Source organism: Marmota flaviventris, chromosome 6, assembly GCF_047511675.1.
Source record: "Marmota flaviventris isolate mMarFla1 chromosome 6, mMarFla1.hap1, whole genome shotgun sequence".
In the NCBI taxonomy this organism is placed as follows: Eukaryota; Metazoa; Chordata; class Mammalia; order Rodentia; family Sciuridae; genus Marmota; species Marmota flaviventris.
Window position 1 is genome coordinate 111,305,459 of NC_092503.1, and position 18,860 is coordinate 111,324,318.

The window sequence follows — 18,860 nt, forward strand, 5'->3', positions numbered from 1 at the left end:
TGGGCAGAGAACGTGGATTTCCCCAGAACGTGATTGTAGACGGCTCGTGTGAGTTCGGGAATAAAGAGTTGCTGTTTGGGCTGGGGATGTGGCTCAAGCGGTAGCATGCTCGCCTGGCATGCGTGCGGCCCGGGTTCGATCCTCAGCACCACATACAAACAAAGATGTTGGGTCCACCGAAAACTAAGAAAAATAAATAAATATTTTTAAAAAAAAAAGAGTTGCTGTTTGAATCTACAAGCTGTGTGGTGGCTCGTGATTGTGTGCCCAGCCAGACTGCGGCATATGTCAATTTAATGAACGAGTTATCCATATTCTTTTTGCCCCCACATTTTTTTATTGGTACATTATAGTTGTACATAATGATGGGATTTGTTGTTACATATTCATACATACACACAATATAATAATATAATTTGGCCAATGTCACTCCCCAGCACTTCTCAACTCCTCCATAATCCTGGTAACAAACCCCAAAAAGGTCATTACAAGAAAAGAAAATTTATATCTAATCTCTCTCACAGTAGCATATAAAAGGAATCAAGCAATATAGAAAAAAGAATAAGAAATCACAATCACATTTGTCTTATTTCCTAATGCAATAATAATAAGACATTTGAAAAAAATCAATTAACATAAAATCACCTTAAAAGACAAAAGGAGAAAAGTAATTTACATGGTCACATCATCGAATAATTTTCCTGAATTCACAAAAATTATATATCTATTCACATTTGTGTGTGTGTGTGTGTGTGTGTGTGTGTTGCTGAGGATTAAACCCAGAGCCTTGCGCATGGGAGGCAAGCACTTATACCAACTGAGCTATATCCCACGTCCTCTATTCACCATTTAAAAACAAACAAACAAACAAAAATATCTCACAGGGCAATGAATAAAGGGGAATTTCTTTAATTAAGAGTATCTATAAGCAACCAACCAAACAAAACCCCAAAGCATTATATCTTACAAACAAAACCCCAAAGCATTATATCTTATGATGAAATATTAAAAGTATTTTCCCCTAAGATGAGAAATGAGACCAAGATTCCTGCTTTTTATCACCATTTGTACTCAATATTGTACTGGAGGCTCCGGTCAGAAAACAAAAATGATATAAAGATTGGGAAATAAGAACTAAAACTGCCTCCTTCATAGCTGATAAGACTATGTACACAAAAAATCTAACTCTCGAATGCTGATAACATGGGTGGGTCTACTAAGTGAAAACTTATTGGGCTGTAGAGTTACCAAGGGTTTACTTTTCTGTATATACTCTATCTCAATTAAGTCAAAATCCCAAACCAAACAACTGCAAATGCCTAGGCCCCATCTCTACAGTCTATGACTCCGGGAAGAATGGGAAGGGAAAAGGCAGCATAAAACTACTTTCAATAGTTCCAGAGTGATATGGAAGCATGCCCACTGTCCTAGAGTAGAGAAGAATACTAAGTATGTAAGTGACACTAAGTTAGGGGTAAAGGAGAGGATCTGTTACTAAAGAAGTATATAATTATGAAAATTGGCTCACAAATAAAGCTTGAAGAATATTTCTAAGATTTAACCTCCCAAACATTCTAAGTTTAGATTAAATATTCAACAACAACCACAACCTAGGTAATTCTGTTAACTTTTCCTGGAATATAAAGATAAGACATATATCCCATTTATTTTACAAGGCTAAAATCTAATTAAAACATACACACAGGAGGGAAACTGACCTACTTAACTTGTGAATATATATGCAAAAACTCTAAATAAAATACTTTCAAACTGGGCTTAGCAGTGTATTCAAAGAATGCACTGTGGCCATGTAACATTTGTAATACAGTATCAGCATGCTTCAAAAGTAGAAAAACCAACAAATATAATTAGCTATATTGATAGATCAATGATATAAACTTTTTCTTCTTCTTTTACCAATGAATGTATTTGTTGCATTAACCATACATGCACCTGTGTGGGTACACACACAGAGACTATATAAGTTGCTTAGGCTGGCTCTAAATTTCCTAATTCTCCTGTCTTAGCCTCCTGAGCTGCTGGGATTTATAGGCATGCCCCACCATCCCCAGATAAAATACCATTTATTCACTGAGCATCTTTTATGGTTGAGTCAAGAGCTGGAATCCCTGAGGGCCATAAAACAGAGCAAATCATAAGCCTTATCCTGCATTTAGAGAGGCAAAGCAAATGAACACTTAAAAGTTTGACAGTATAAGGTAGTAAATAAATGGGAAGTGGCAATTCTCTGGATTCATTTACTTTATATTTATTAGTTATCTTTAGTATTTATTTACTGGGTAAAATAATGGTTACTAAATATCTTTTAGCAATGTTAGGTAATCCCTCAGAGAAAACTGAAGACAGAACCAAACCAATTCTTGACAATGGAGCATTATAACATGTTTCCTGGTCTGTATTTTCACTTGTGTACATCTGGTCTCTCTTTTCACCCCTGCTAGTCTCATTAATTTTATTTATCTTGTCAAAGATATTAACACAGTAGTAGAATCGCCCAGGAGGCATTAAAGCAACATAGATAAGAAGAACTTTAGTGGATACTCAGTCCACACTTCTACCTTACCTTCATACAGGATTATTTCCCTAACATCCCACATATGAGTGTTGAGCTCTGTTTGAATATTTCCACTGAGAGGATGTTACTTTCGCTAACATTTTTTTTTGTGTGTGTGTGTTTGGAATTGTTACGTTTTTTGCCATTGGCTTTGAATTTTAATTTTTTATTTTATCCTGGGGCAGAAAATAGGTGAGTTCAAAAGTAAAATTATTTATCCAACTAAAACAATTTTAAAATAGGCTGGCTATTTATCCTGAACTACCTAACTCTAATTATTATTATTTTTTAGTTGTAGATGGACACAGTGTTTTTATTTTATTTATTTATTTTTTAATATAGTGCTGAGGATCAAATTCAGTGCCTTATACGTGCTAGACAAGTGTTCCACCACTGAGCTACAACCCCAGCCCTGGCTAACTCTACTTACTGAAGCATTTAAGTATCAGGATTCTAAACTTCAGAACCTGAATTATGGCAACCCTAGAATTTAGATGTGTCTGTCAAGCCAATGGAGGTAATAAGATAGTACTAATCCATGGAAGGGAGATTCCAGAAACAGATCTGAATCAGGGACATCAAGATGGTGTCAGAGGGTGAGGCCATTCTGAATATACTACTATTATCAGTCTCCCATACTTTCCACTAGCCCCAGGGTCTCGATACTAAGTCCTTTAAAGCAGTAAGTGTAGTGAGGAGAAAAATAAATCGAATTTTATGTAATACCTTATGTCTAGAAATTCCACTCAGTTTTACATCAAAAACCTCCGAGTCATCCTTATACTTCTCCTTCAATCTCAATAGCTGATCAGTCACCAAATCCAACATTCTTTAAACCCACTTGACTAGTTCTGTATATTTTACTACCTAAAAGTATCTTATATCCACTGTTAGCACCCTGGTTCCAGTTAACATCAATTCTTGTCTGGATCATTGCATTAGCTTCTAATTAGGTTCCCCACACTCACTTTTTTTTTTTTTAATTTTTTAAAAATTAAAAAAAAATTTTTAAGTTGTTGATAGACCTTTATTTATTTTATGTGGTACTGAGAATTAAACCCAGTGCCTCACACATGCCAGGCAAGTGCACTACCACTGAGCCCTAGCTCCAGCCCCACCACACTCACTTCTGATCTCTCAAATTTGTTCCCTAAATTACAAACAGCATGATCTTTTAAAATCACTAATGTGATGATCAAAACTCTTCATTGGGACTGGAGATATAGCTCAGTTGTAGAGTGCATTCCTAACATGTGCCTGGCCCTGGGTTCGATCCCCAGCACCACAAACAAAAGAATCACAACAATTCTTCATGGCCCTCCTGTGATCTTAAGATAAAAACCAAATCCCTTAATTTAGCCTATAATAATAGCAATACTACAATATATCCTTTACTAGAACATATTCTTTAACAAAAAGCAATATGGGGCAGAAAAGTCATTTTTAAATCTGGAAAACAAGCCTTGTTAGTAAAGGAACTGTAAAACACTCTTAAACCTATACAATTTCACTCCATGTTCAAGAATCTTTAAGTGCAGTGGCTTTCCTGTTTCCTCTCCCTGCCTCAGGTTTTCAAGTGCTAGTACCTCCACATGAACCTTCCCTCAAGTCCCCACAGAGATCTTCTTCTCTGAGTTGTGGAAGAAGCTCAGATCTTGCTGTTTTTTTTTTTTCCCCTCCCAATGGTGGTGCTAAGTAAACACTCTACCAGTGAGCAACCCCTCTCTCTCAAAGATACCAAATTCTTCAGAATTTTCATTAGAAAATAATTACCTACTTGGGTGACTCTTTCCCATTAAGTAGGGGCAAGAATCACATCTGTCTTTGTTCACCATTGCATTTTTAGTTTTATGTGCCCAATAAATAATAGGTGCTCAACAAATTTATTGAATAAAAAACATAATTTTAAATTACTACGTGTACTAAAACATAATGATGGCTTTAGGAGCACGTAGTGAAGCTTAATAAAAGACCACCCAATCATGATTCAATTGCTTTAGTCACTCCTTTCTTTCTTTTTATTTATTTATTTATTCTTTTTAGATATATATGACAGTAGAGTATATTTTGACTAATTTTATATACATGGAGTATAACTTATACTAATTAGGATACCATTCTTGTGATTGTACATTATGTGGAATCACACTGGTCCTGTATTCATATATGAGCATAGTGAAGTTATGTCTGGTTCATTCTACTATCTTTCCTACTCTCGCACCCCTCCCTTCATTCCCCTTTGTCTAATCCAATGAACTTCTATTCTTCCCTTCCCTACCCTTTCTTTATGGGGAGGAATAGGTGAGTAGGAAAATTTCACAAAATGAGATGTTACACAACATGCTTTCTGATTCTAATGTCAAGTATAAATTTGATAAACCAATTAGCTTAATGTTAACTTTTAGTTCAAAATCTCCGGAAAGTACTTTGAGAAAGTATGGATTGAGTTTCAGTGACTTTCCCCCAGAATTACTTAATATTCAAGGATATGTTCTAGTGTAGTTGAAGGTGTCTGGAGTCCGACTGCCTATTAGTAAAATATTACTCTATTCAGGAACACACAGATCTTAGTTTTCTATTATTTTAAAGCTTTATATCTGTTAGTTAAAACAAGAAAGTTCTTCTAGTCTTTCAGTACTTACAAGTGAAGGAACTGTGAATATCTGAACCGAGAGGTCTGCGATTGAAAACTCTCTGTCGTGGTCATCTGTCACATAATCACTCTGCAAACGCTCATAGTTCTATTAAGAAGGCAAAAAAAGGCAAGGAGTGCCAGCTATCAGTTACAAAGAAAAGGCAAGCACTACTCACCAGAGTAGGTGCGGTGAAGAACTGGACAGACAGAGCAGTCACCGACACTGCTCGCTCGTGATCATCCTCCATAAAATCTCTCTGCAACTGCTGGTAATTCTAAACAACAAGGGGGAGATTCACCTCTAATCCACATTGACCAAAGGGTTAAGGATTATAATGAAGTCAGTGCTGGATAACTCAATAGGATAACACTGCTATGAGAACAACAACTGGAATAATTTCTACCAATTAAATCCTGTATAAATATTGATTCACTAAAACCTGTGGAATCTTGTATAAACAGTGATTTTTCTGGAGCCCAAAGTTGTTTATTTAAATCCTAGGATGATATTTTAACTGGTGGGGCCAAATACAGTAACATAACAAAGTCTTTCATGAAAACCGATTTTCATTACTTCTGGATGTGTATTAGAATCATTTGATGACTCCTGCAAAGTACACATGCTTGGGCCCCACTCTTGGTGAAGCTGCTTCAATAGATTTGAGAATGGAACATAAACACATGTATTTTGAAAGAGCTCTCCAAATAATTCTTACATACTCCCTTAATTAAGAACTCCTAATTCAGGGGAATAGAAAAATATGTGGTTAGTTTAATCAAATGTTGCTGAAAGGAAGAACTTAACCTTTATCAACCACTGAGTTCATAATTCCTAAGTCTTATATGCATATTGTTTCAACCAAGATTATTGTTTCCTTAATAGGACCAATGCATAATTCACAATGGCACAGATTTAATTCTTCCTTTATCACTTTGTATTTAACAAATACTACATAGATGGATATTTATGTTATCAAGGGAGATGTTAAATGTTTTACTACTGTAACTTTATTTTATTGATAAAAGATAAATCAATATGTTGATGTATTATGAGTAGATGTGAATTTTTTTGAGTTTTGAAATAATTTTAGGCTACAGTTATCCTTTATATAACCTATTTCATTAATCTTCAAAACTCAGAAAACACTTACTTTTGCAAATCGAATGGCAAATAGTTTCTTGTATTTCAAATCCATAAGTAGGCTGCTCATGAATAATTGATGATATACACTCCTAGCACCTTTAGAAAAAGAGTAGGTGTAAGATATTGCTATACCCAAGAAGCCAAAAATTACTTTAAAGTTTTTATGTGATTGTCTTCTAAAACTCCCAAGAACAAAAGTCTACATGTTTTTCTTAGTACAGATTTTGTGCTAAGAAAATTAGGTTTTCTAAATATAATTTTCTAACAAAATATAAGGTTATTTAATTTGCATCATAGACCAAAAATGTTGCTGTTTTTCCCAAAGGTTAAGACTGTACTCCCGCCCCTATTTTTTTTTTTTAAGTATTGGGGAATGAACCCAGGGCCTCACACATGCTACATACATACTTATTCCACCACTGGGCTATACTACATACAGGTCCTACAATGCTAATTTGAAAATGAAAAGACCTTTAACATCCCAACCCTTTATACCTTAAAAGTAGTTAAGAGATTCACCTTTCCATAATTTGGAATCACTAAGCATCAGTCTATCCACCAGACAAGAGTTTTCACCATATGGTCCTTCCTGTAATCCAACTTGACATAAAATCCGGCGAAGGCCATCTTTAAATAGGAGGAACAGCAAACATGAGATGGCTACTTCAAATATTATAAAGTGACATTTTAGTACATGTTCAAATAGATATATATAGTTATGTGTCTTATTAAGGTCAAATTTACTTAGAAAAAGTGAACAATAACTATTGTTTTTACAAAAAGGAAAAAAAAAGTGAAATCTCACATTATATACAACTCTTTTAATGAATTAGAGAAAAACACCACAAAACAACTGATAGTGCATACTTATATTATTACATATATATAATACATACTTCTATTAAATATTGTTCTTTAAGCACTTATGTTAATTAAAGCAGATGATAATCAAATGGCTATATACTCCAAAATAACTGAAGATAGGTATAATATAAAATTGTGCTAACATTTAAAAAGAAGGGATATGACTTCTGGACTATAATATATACCACAAATTTTCAAAGTTGCTACACAAAATGTTCTTCATTTGTTAAACAAAAATTCATTATGGATCTGCCATAATGAAAGGCCCTAGATGACAAATTCCAATATCTTCTAAATGCTAAACTTTAGAAAAGTTCTTCAAATATGAATATAAGCCTTAAAATAACTAAAACTTATCATATTTTGTTCCATACTGTACAATTCAAATATCTACTTTTAGTCTTCAAGCATGCAAAATTTTTAAAAATGGAATTTTTATTATAAAAGCTGTCAGAAATCATTTAAAAGCCTAAAGACAAAATCTCATATAAGATTTAAATATTTAGGCATTTAAAAGTTATTGATGATAAATGTCTCAAAGAAAATTTTCAGCACAAAATTACTTTCATGATACTATTCATTAATACCACAGCACAGTACTTGGCATATAGGTAACAAATGATGAAAACCAAAACTAAAGAATATGGGGCCAAGAAAAATTGGGAAGACATTTTCTAGGCAAAGCAAGTAAAAATGTTCTCCTAAACTTCTGCACCTCCATATTTGCAACTGTCAGTTTGCAGTGTGGCAATGCTCTTAAAAGCCTTTGGTATTACTATTTTAGTTATTTTCTCTAATGTAACACTGAGATGTCATTTATCAATAGCCTTGGCTAAATAGTAATATGACAGGTAGCTTAGATCTATCCCTATTTATTTTTTTATTTTATTTATTTATCCCTATTTATTTATTTATTTTTTATTTTATTTATTTATCCCTATTTATTATTTTGGTGTTATACACCAAACTTATTTTTGGCTTTGAACTTGAGGGTTCATTATTGCTACCATTAAATTATCTAATTTGTGAACTGCAGAAAAGCAAACAAGACAAAGCAAAAATACAAATCAGTAACTCTCAATTTGCAAATTTTCAGAGTAGCAAATTATTGCTAACCAAAAATTGTCGGAGTCAAAACAAAGATACTAATACTAGTGTTTTACCATTTAAACTGCCTACCATTGGGTTTTATTTACAGCAGCATCTTCCAGCTTACTAGCTTATGAAGAGTTCTACAGGATGCTCCATTTCTCAAAAGGTTCTTATAGCAAGTTATTGAGATTTATATTGTATTAGCATCTTAAAATTGTTCATAATTGTTTAGCCCATTGTTCCCTGTATTATTTGAAGTGAAAAATCCCTTGTGGGACAAAATTAGGTAAACTCAGGTTTTCTGTGTAAAAAGATATCCTGAAATGGTATTTTAAAATGTGAAATTAAAGCAATGATTCCACTTGATCTTTTTTCCAAAAAGTTTTGCAAGGACATATGAGCTCATTTTTTAATAATTTATTAGTGCAAGCTTTTATGAACTTACCTGAATATCCAATAATACTTCCCAGCCAAGACAAAAGTTTCAAACCAAAATTCTGATGTGCAACAATAGACGAATGCATAACTTGAACTTTGAGTGGCTTTGTCTGTCTACTGGTATTTCTCTTAAAAAGAAATAGCAAGATGAAAAAACTAACTTAAAAAGTCTATTTTATCAGAAGAAAAAAGTTAACATTTCACTTAATATAACCAAACCATCAACATCATCAAAGGAGTTTTTTGAGTAGAAAAGCACTGCTTTGATTGCTTTACTTCATTCAGATCCTAATTTTCTAGAAGGAATTCTAGGATTCACACAAAAAGGTAAGAAGACCCAGCCTGTGAGTAACCTGAATCTTTAGTCATATATCTTAAGATCTGTGGTACCAGTTATAAATTATTTAAATGCTTAAACTTGCTTTATGTCTTTAATTTCTTAATATAATTTACATTACTTAATTTAATAATTTACTTCATTACATAGATGTGATTATGCTATTAATACTTTAAAATCATGGAAAAATACATATAACAAAATTTATCACAACCACTTTAAGTGTATAATTCAATATTGTTCAGTATATAAAATAAATCTTCAGAACTCTTCATCTTGCGAAACTCAAACATTTTATTTATTAAACAAGTCCCAATGGCTCCCTTCTCTAGTAATTATCATTCTACTTTTCTGTCTCTATGAATTTGACTATACTAGGTACCTCATATAGGGTAGAATCATACAGTATTTATCTGTTACTTATTTTACTTTGCCTAATGTCCCCAGGGGTTGCCCATGTTGTAGCATATTTCGAATTGCCTTCATTTTTAAGGCCAAACAATATTCTACTGTATGTTATGCTACATTTTGTTTCTTTATTCATCTGGTAACAGACACTCGGACTATACAAATTTCTGAGACCCTGCTTTCAATTCTTTTGTGTATATGCCCAGAAGCAAAACTGCCTAATCATGTGGTAATTCTATTTTTATCTTTGTAAAGACTTGCTACATTGTTTTCCATAGTGGCTACCACCATTTCACATTCCCATGAGCAATCCACAAGTGTTTCAATTTTTCTATATCCTTGTCAATATTTTTCTTTCTGGAGAGAAGTCATCCTAACAGGCCTAATGAGGCAACTCAATATCTCACTGAGATTTTGATTTACATTTCCCTAATGATTAGTGATGTTAAACATGTTTTCATGTGCTTATATTTTCTTGGTAGAAATGTTTATTCAAGTCTAGCAAACATTTTTTAAAAAACACCTTTTTACCCCTTTTCATTTTTTGAATCCTCATTTCAAATCCTGCTTCATCCTATTAACTATATTAACATGATATGTCTTTGCATATTTTTTCCATGTACATATATTCTATATGCACACTATATTTATTAACGTACTTACAGGTATGTATAAGGGATAAATTCCTAGGAGACGTAAAGCTTTAGTCAAAAGTTACTAGATTGTTTTTATATGTGTATTCCTATTCTCTGCAAAGATATTTTATTACTCTAATTTCATTTTGATGTGTATAAAATGTTCCTATTTTAGGGCTGGAGTTGTGGCTCGGTGGTAGAGTGCTCGCCTAGCACATGGGAGGCACTGGGTTCGATCCTCTGTACCACATCAAAATAAAGTGAAGGTATTGTGTCCACCTACAATTAAAAAAATATTTTTAAAAAGTTCCTATTTTATTGATTACTAATGAATTAAAGATTCTTTTCATGTATACTGGCTGCCTAAGATTTTCTGTTGTGATCTGTTTTGTTATCTTTTGTCCATTTTTTAATTCAATTATTCTGTACTTTCCTCAAATCTACGATTTGTCTGTTGACTTTGTTTATGCAATATTTTGTCATGATTTTTTTTTTTTATGTAGCCCCAAAATGTGCAATTTCTTTTCTAATTCCTGGGGTTCTAATTTTGGTTAAGAAGCACTCTCCCTTGTAGTTGTTTAGGTTTTCCTCAGATGAGTATCTATTTCTGAACTCTGTATTCTATATCACTAATGTATCTGTCTAATCCCATGCAAACACCACCAAGGATTACAAATACTGATTTTTTTAAAAAGGAAAAATTAAAAAATATTATCGAATGTATAAGGAGATATGAAGTGACAAATGTGAAAGAAAAAAATAACAAAATTAAGGAAAGAACTTTGTCTCTAAATCTTAACATTCTCATTCCTGAAAACAGTCCAAAATCATTACCACTCCCATTTAAGAGTATCTTTGAACATTAGAACTACAGTATTATAACATTCAATACTGCATGAACACTTTCTAAAATTCTTATTTGGTAATAATTTCAATTTACAATATGAATAAAATGGCAAAGTACATCCATATAACCTTTTGTTTTCCAGATTCATCTGCTGTAAATTTTTTTTTAAATATTTATTTTTTAGTTGTAGGTGGACACAATACCTTTATTTTATTTTATTTATTTATTTTTATGTGATGCTGAGGATCAAACCCAGGGCCTCGCACGTGCTAGGCGAGTACTCTACCACTGAACCACAACCCCAGCCCTCATATGCAATAAATTTTACCCCAACTGTTTTATCATTTGCACATCTTTCTTTCTTTTTTTTTAAAGAGAGGAGAGAGAGAGAGAGAGAGAGAGAGAGAATTTTTAATATTTATTTCTTAGTTTTTGGCGGACATAACATCTTTGTTTGTATGTGGTGCTGAGGATTGAACCCGGGCCACACGCATGCCAGACGAGCGCGCTACCACCTGAGCCACATCCCCAGCCCTGCACATCTTTGTCTTCGTACTTTTTTTTTTTTTTAAATCACTGAGGGTGTCATTCACAGAATGACCTTTTATCCATAAATACTTCAGTATGCATTTCCTGTGAATGGGAATATTCTTCTAATGCCCATAGGAGAGTTTCCGATGCACTATTAAATTGATTATGTTTAATAAGACACTTAGAAATTAAAGAAATGGGGCTGGGGTTGTGGCTCAGCGGTAGAAGGCTAGTCTAGCATGTGCAAGGCCCTGGGTTTGATCCTCAGCACCACATAGAAATAAATAAATAAAATAAAGGTATTGTGTTTAACTACTTCTAAAAAATAAATATAAAAAAATTTAAATTTAATTCATGAGATACCATTTTATACACATCAGATTGGCAAATACGTTAAAATCTGACAAAAGAATACTCCACAGCAGGAGTATTTGTCACAGCAAAACAAACCTGGAAACATCCTCATGGAAAATTGTGGTAAAATCATCAGTGGAATACAAAGGTTAAAGAAAGAATGAATTAGAGTAATGTATCAGAACAGAAAAATCTAAAAATAACACTGATATGATAAGGCAAGTTGCAATATAATACATTTAGCATGAATCTTGTAGGTATGTGCGTGCATGTAGGTATGTGGTATTGGGGATTGAACCCAGGGGCATTCTACCCTGATTCCTAGGCTGCTCTTGAATTTGTAATCCTCTTGCCTTGGACTCCTGAGTTACTGGGATTACAGGTATGAGCCACCATGCCCAGTTTCAATATGAATCTTTTTAAATGATGTTTAAAGACCTCTACAACAATACACATCATACTGGCAGGTGTTTAATGTATGAAGCACAAGAAATGAGCAAAGTGAATTAATGCAAGTAGTTCTTTTTATGTAAGGAGGAAGGAAAATGGGATTAAGAAGAAATGATATGGGAGCTTCTATACACTTTTATTTATTTCAAATAAGTAAGAAGAAAATAAGTTTCAATAAACACAGGTGTTCACTGTGTTATTTCTATTTTTCTATGTATTTAAAATACTTTATAATATCTAAAATTATTTTTTAAGTTGGGAGTGATGGTGCATGACTGTAATCCTACCTATTCAGGAGGCTAGGCAGGAGAACTGCATATTTGAGGCCAGCCTGGGCAATTTGATGAAACTCTGTCTCAAAAAGTAAAATACTAAAGATGTAGCTTAGTGGTAAAGAGCCCCTGGGTTTAATTCCCAGTACCACCAAATGAAACAAAACCAAACAAAAACAAAAAGTCTATAGATGCAGTTACATGGAATAGTTAAGTAACAAACTTTAAAAAATAATACAGTAAAGATTATTAAGCTACTATCTTGCTATCATGTATCAAGAAGCACCATTCTCTGAATTCTAATTTTGGTGCTAAAGACCAATTTAATTACTAAAAGGGAATGGGAAATCCTATTACTTAAAAACAAAACAAAAAGCAAAAAGACTTCTAAAATTTCTTATCTATCTATTCATTTTCTATTATCAATCTTACATAGTTTTAAAAAACTAGATGAAGCCAGGTGTGGTTGGCACACATCTGTAATCCCAGCATCTTGGGAGGCTGAGGCAGGAGGATCATAAGTTCAAGCCAGCCTCAGCAATTTAGCAAGGCCCTAGGTAACTTAATGAGACCCTGTCTCAAAATAAAAAAGAAAAAGTGCTGGGGATATGGTTAGTGGTTGAGTTGCCCCTGGGTTCAACTCCTGGTACCAAACAAAACAATATAAAACAAAACAAATAAACAAACTACATAAAATAATGTAATACTCAAAAGAAACATTACCTGTAAATATGATTTAGTTGACATTGGCTTTATATTCATGAAAGAATAAAAATTTACTCATAAACACTAAATTAAGGAGGCAATAAAAAATAATAGTACAGGCATGTTTTTAAGTTACTTACCACAATTACTGATTTTGCTTGCTCACAATACTGGAAGTCTCCATATCGAACAGACCTACGTCCCTATAAATAAAAATAAATTAATTTGTAAAAACATTCAATTCAATATTAGTACCTTATAAACTGGTAAATAAACAAATGTGTTTGAACATATAACGCTAATCAATATTTAATATTTACAATATTCATTCTACTCATCAATGATAAGTAAATTCAAGTTTTCTTTCAAAAACATCCTTTTTCAAACCATTAGTGCATATGTTTCTTTGAACAACACAACATTCATTCTACTAGGTTTTTATAATTTCCCTTTTCATAGATGAATATTTTAAAGACTAGGTAGAATGAAGATAACTATATATTTCCTTTTAAACTTTCTGACAACTGCTTACAGTTACACCAATATACATTTGGGCCAATATTCAAATGAAATTTTTTAAAAAGCCAATTTTCTGCAGTAAGTTATCTGTAGTAGCAGTTCAATTTATTATATGATGTCAATATGATAAAATCACTTACATCTCGATCCACTGTTGTTGCAAAACCAATGGCTTCTTTTTGAGTACAGTTAACAGCTTTCTGGAGAGTATAAATTACTTGTTCATAGGTGTGAACCTCATCATTAAACAACATACAATAGTAGGTGTCGCTCTTTTCTCTGCGGGATAAAAAATTAATGATAGATTATCTATTTGAATATTATGTTATTCCAGGCTGATTAATATTAATAGCATACTCTGCCTTACAGAATGTGAGAAGTATTGGGCATGTATCATTAAAGAAGTCATCTTGTAGTCTCTGCTCTGTGTCATTATATTTACATTTTGGTGGAGAAAATACTGAATGTATAACTGTATGTGACCTGAACAGAAGGATACTAGAGCAGGATATAATAGGTCTGGAAGTTCAGAGAAGAATTGCTAAAGAAGCAATCTAAAACCCAAAGTCAGACTCCATCTCCAAATCTGCTGGCAATTCACTTTCTTTTTCCCAGGTTAATATCTATACTGCATAACGAAACATTATAGCAAAAATGTTGTAAGTTCTTGCTATCAATTCCCCTCCACCTCCCATAGATTAACATTCAATAATGTTTGTGGACATTTTTGGTTGTCATGACTGGGCTTGGGGATGCTATAGGCATTTATGGACAGATGCCAGAGATGCTGCTAAATATCCTACAATTTACCAGACAGTTCTCTTGACAAATAATTTATCTGGTTCCAAATGCCAATAGTGTCAAAGTTGAGAAACCCTAGACTACAGGAATGTTGAAAGCAAAGGCATAGAGTTGGCAAAGGTAAATTTGGGGAGCTGAGAATCAGGAAAAAGGAAGAGATTGATGTGAAATTAGTGTGGTCTGGAGAGAAGTAAAACCTTGAATAATGGATTTTTATTTTTGCCATCTTACGGACAATCAAAGACTTGTAACAGGAGATATACCTAAAGAGATATGGATGATTTAAGTTAATGGGTAGATGAAAGAAAACTAAGAGGGAAAATATTACAAGAAAATCAAGTTGGGGGGGGGGGGCTGGGGTTGTGGCTCAGTGGTGGAGCGCTCGCCTGGCACATGCGGGGCCTTGGGTTCGATCCTCAGCACCATATATAAATAAATAAAATAAAGGTATTGTGTCCAACTACAGCTAAAAAATAAATATTAAAAAAAAAAGAAAAGAAAATCAAGTCAGATATACATTTCCCTTCTATGCTGATAGGTCTGAACAATAAAACAAAAACTATTCTATTCTCTAGGCTCTAAACTCAGATCTTAGATCATTTAATCCCAACCTGAATTTCATGAAGATAACAGTTAAAAGGCACTAAGTAATTTTCAATATTTCCAAAAAAATTCACTATAGCAACAACTCATTTTGTTAAAAAACACTTTACCCACAAGCTCAATTCTCTGAAACTCACTAAGAAATCAAAAAAGAAATACTACCAGTGTCCAGCTTGAATTCATCCTTTGCTACAGACACAATTCCAACAAGTTTCGTTTCACTTTTTAATTAAAGAGAAGATTTAGGCAAACATATTAACAAGGAAAAGTAAGCCCTTCCCCTTAATACAGTGGTGGCTGAATCCAGCTCTCTGGTCACAAGTCCATTACCTCAATAATCTAAGTAAAAATGGTAGCTGCATGCTAAAAAGAAATCATTATAAGGGTGGAATACATTTTATAATTAGAATCAAAATGATTAAAATTGAGCAAGTATTTATTCAAACCACTTACACTGAAGAGCTCATTCCCTAAGATGTATGATACAGGAAATAAAAAGTAGAATTGTATAGTAACTTATCAGTTTTACATATCAGAAAGAAAGAAAACTGCCATGTCTGAAACTAGTTAGTCTCAAAATAGTTTTAAATGACTATAAACCAACTAACCAAACAACCATGAACCAAGAGGAAAACTTCACCAATTAAATGAATTATACATATTTAAAAACTATGATATCAAAGCTCTTGTTCTCTTAAAATCAAATCATTAAAAAAAATTATGTCCTATCCTACCTGTATAAAGTAAAAATTTAACAATTTTGACTACACACAAAGAATAAAGGGGCTATACTTACTCCATCTCCAAATCTGCTGGCAATTCACTTTCTTTTTCCCAGGTTAATATCTCTACTGCATAACGAAACATAATAGCAAAAATGTTGTAAGTTCTTGCTATCACATCTACTGATAAATGCACAAGAGGATCCTGGAAGAATAGAAAAAAAAATAATGCAACCATGTTAAATGAACATTAATTTTCTTCTTTCCCATCTGCTTCTACCTTTCAAAAAACAGTATAGAGAAAGCCGAAAAGTATTCCAGCTTCAACTTCTCAATGAATTTAGTCCTACACATTACAACCCAATACATCAAACTTCCTAAAATGTTTTTGATCAGAACAACCCCAATTTTGAACCAACTGAATCATCCAATGGCAACTCCAAAGAATTTTGGAATGATATTTCAGGATCACTAAAATCTAACATCCAACCATCTAGCTTCATATCCTGATTATCTAATTTGAAGAAAAAAGCAAATGAATATTTTGTATGGATTCGCAAATAAGAATAGTTCTATAGGTCTAAAGGAGAGCTTGATTTTAATAATTTTAAAAGGGAGGACTCATCAAAGTCAGAAAACTGTCCCTGGATATTAGGAACCACTCATTTGTCTCCTTTTCCCTCTGCAGCATGAGATATGTGTATATGCTATCAGAGAACTCTGCACAAGAGATTTAACAGTGGGTAAGTCAATACATTTCTAGGTTAATGTAAAAAAGTACTATTTTAAACATGCCTAATGTTTAATTTCTTTTTCTTTCTTTCTTTTTTTTCTTTTTTGTGGTGCTGGGGATTGAACCAGGGCCTCGTGCATGCTAGGCAAGCACTCTACCAACTGAGCCAGGCCCATTAAACATGCATAATGTTTATCATGCTATCTTTCAGTCAAGGCTGGCAAAATGTTTTATGTAATCTTTAATCTTAATGCTTTATCTTAAATCTAAACATTTTATTTAGGTCAATGGCTAAACAGCATTCTACTTATTTCTCAAATTAGAAAGTATCATGTTATAACATGTCATAACATGACAATAGTAATAAGCATATTCTTACGTATGAATGCGTGTACACACACACATCCACACAATTTTCACCCAGACAAACCAAATGGAACTGATAAACAAATAAAGACTGTGGAATAAAAAAAGGACAAAAATTTCTAAAGGAGATAGGTCTAAGGCTCAAAGGTCGATTTACTTTCCTCAGTAAGAAACAGATTTTTCAATTTCTTACAATACTTTTTATCTATAACTCTTCCCATGTAAGCTGTTACATATCCTATCAAGTTTTCTGTTATCATAGTTTTGTTTATTCCTCTCTACTTAGCAAGGTTCATTATTATTTGTTACAGAGGCTTTAAAAGTCATTAACATGGTGAGACCTGTGCACAGAGAAGCAGAAATGGTACCATCTGGGGACTCAAAAAAAGTACTAATAATATAATATGAACCTCACACTACACCAAAATAGAAAAGAGAACCAAAACTCAGCTTTCTTAGTAATATCACCTCACCACACAGTCATTCCATTTCTTATGATTACTCCTAAAATGCAAAAAAGTCAGGGACTGAAGAATTACAAAAAACAGTGTTTATAAAAATTCAATGATTCTGGATGCAAACAACCACCAATTCTTGAGAAATTAACTGTAAATTGTACTATCAATTACTACTATTGATTTTAGTTCTTGAATTAGATTTATATTATAAAACAAAGTTGATAGTAAACTTTGACTTTTCTTTCAAGCTAGAAGAATGCAAGGTACACTACTATATACTCCCGTAATGCTTAAATTTTTAAAAATGTAAACCTGAATTACAATAAAGATTTTTTTTTATTGGTTGTTCAAAACATTACAAAGCTCATGATATATCATCTTTCATACATTTGACTCAATTGGGTTATGAACTCCCATTTTTACCCCAAATACAAATTGCAGAATCACATTGGTTACACACTCACATTTTTACATTACAATAAAGATTTTAATGGCTGTATCACACAAATAAGGTATAAATGAAGATTTTCTCAATATTGCCAAATGAAAATATAAACAAGAAGCTGAATTAATTCCTGGTACCAAAATAATGGGGCGGGGGTACCAGGAATTAAACCCAGGGGTGCTTAACCACTGAGCCACATTCCCAACCCTTTTTTATCTTTTATTGGAGATAGGGTCTTGTTGAGTTGCTTAGGGCCTTGCTAAATTGCTGGGGCTGGCTTCGAGATCCCCCAGCCTCAGCCTCCTGAGTCACTGAGATTACAGGCATGTGCCACCACACCCAGCCCCAAATAATCTTTCTTATCTCACAAACTGACTTTCTGATGAGTAAATAATATGTTTCATCTTATTAAAAAAAATTTATGGGCTGAGGCTGTGGCTCAGCGGTAGCAAACTTGCCTGGAATGTGTGAGGCACTGGGTTCAATCCTCAGCACCACATATAATTTTTAAAAAAATTCATTAATACCACTTTAACTTGTTTATTACTAGGATTTTTATATTTGAATTTCATTTAAAATTTTTCTGTTAAAATTTCTTTTACTACCATAATGGGGCCTGGGACTGTAGTTCAGTGGTAAAGCACTTGTCTCACATATGTGAGGCACTGGATTCAATCCTCAGCACCACATAAAAACAAATAAGGATACTGTGTGTTCATCTATAACTAAAAACATATTTTAAAAAAAACTAGCATAATGGACTGTTAGGAATTTCATTACTCAAGTGTATACTACCTAGGATTAAATCTAGCTCTAGCACTTACTATATAGAATACTTTGGGCAAGTTTCTTAATATAAAACTCAAGCTTCTGCATCTATAAAGTATTAGCAACAGCAGTATCTATTTTATGCGGCTTTTTTTCTT

At 33.1% G+C, this 18,860-nt stretch overlaps 1 protein-coding gene across 6 annotated transcripts in view; it reads right to left on the bottom strand.

Moving 5' to 3' along the window:
* Positions 1-18,860, bottom strand: part of Ubr2 (ubiquitin protein ligase E3 component n-recognin 2) — a 140,816-nt gene that overhangs the window by 80,131 nt on the left and 41,825 nt on the right. For 4 of the 6 annotated variants that reach the window (XM_071613383.1, XM_027950387.2, XM_071613384.1 and 1 more), the window contains exons 5-11: positions 16,007-16,137; positions 13,947-14,085; positions 13,428-13,490; positions 8,756-8,876; positions 6,874-6,981; positions 6,362-6,450; positions 5,218-5,316 (exon numbers count right to left, since the gene is read on the bottom strand). In XM_071613383.1, coding sequence (XP_071469484.1) covers positions 5,218-5,316; positions 6,362-6,450; positions 6,874-6,981; positions 8,756-8,876; positions 13,428-13,490; positions 13,947-14,085; positions 16,007-16,137 — 750 coding nt within the window. Of the gene's footprint in view, positions 1-5,217; positions 5,317-5,386; positions 5,486-6,361; positions 6,451-6,873; positions 6,982-8,755; positions 8,877-13,427; positions 13,491-13,946; positions 14,086-14,379; positions 14,477-16,006; positions 16,138-18,860 lie in introns of those variants that run through there. The other 2 variants (XM_027950386.2, XM_071613385.1) reach the window with 2 other exon arrangements.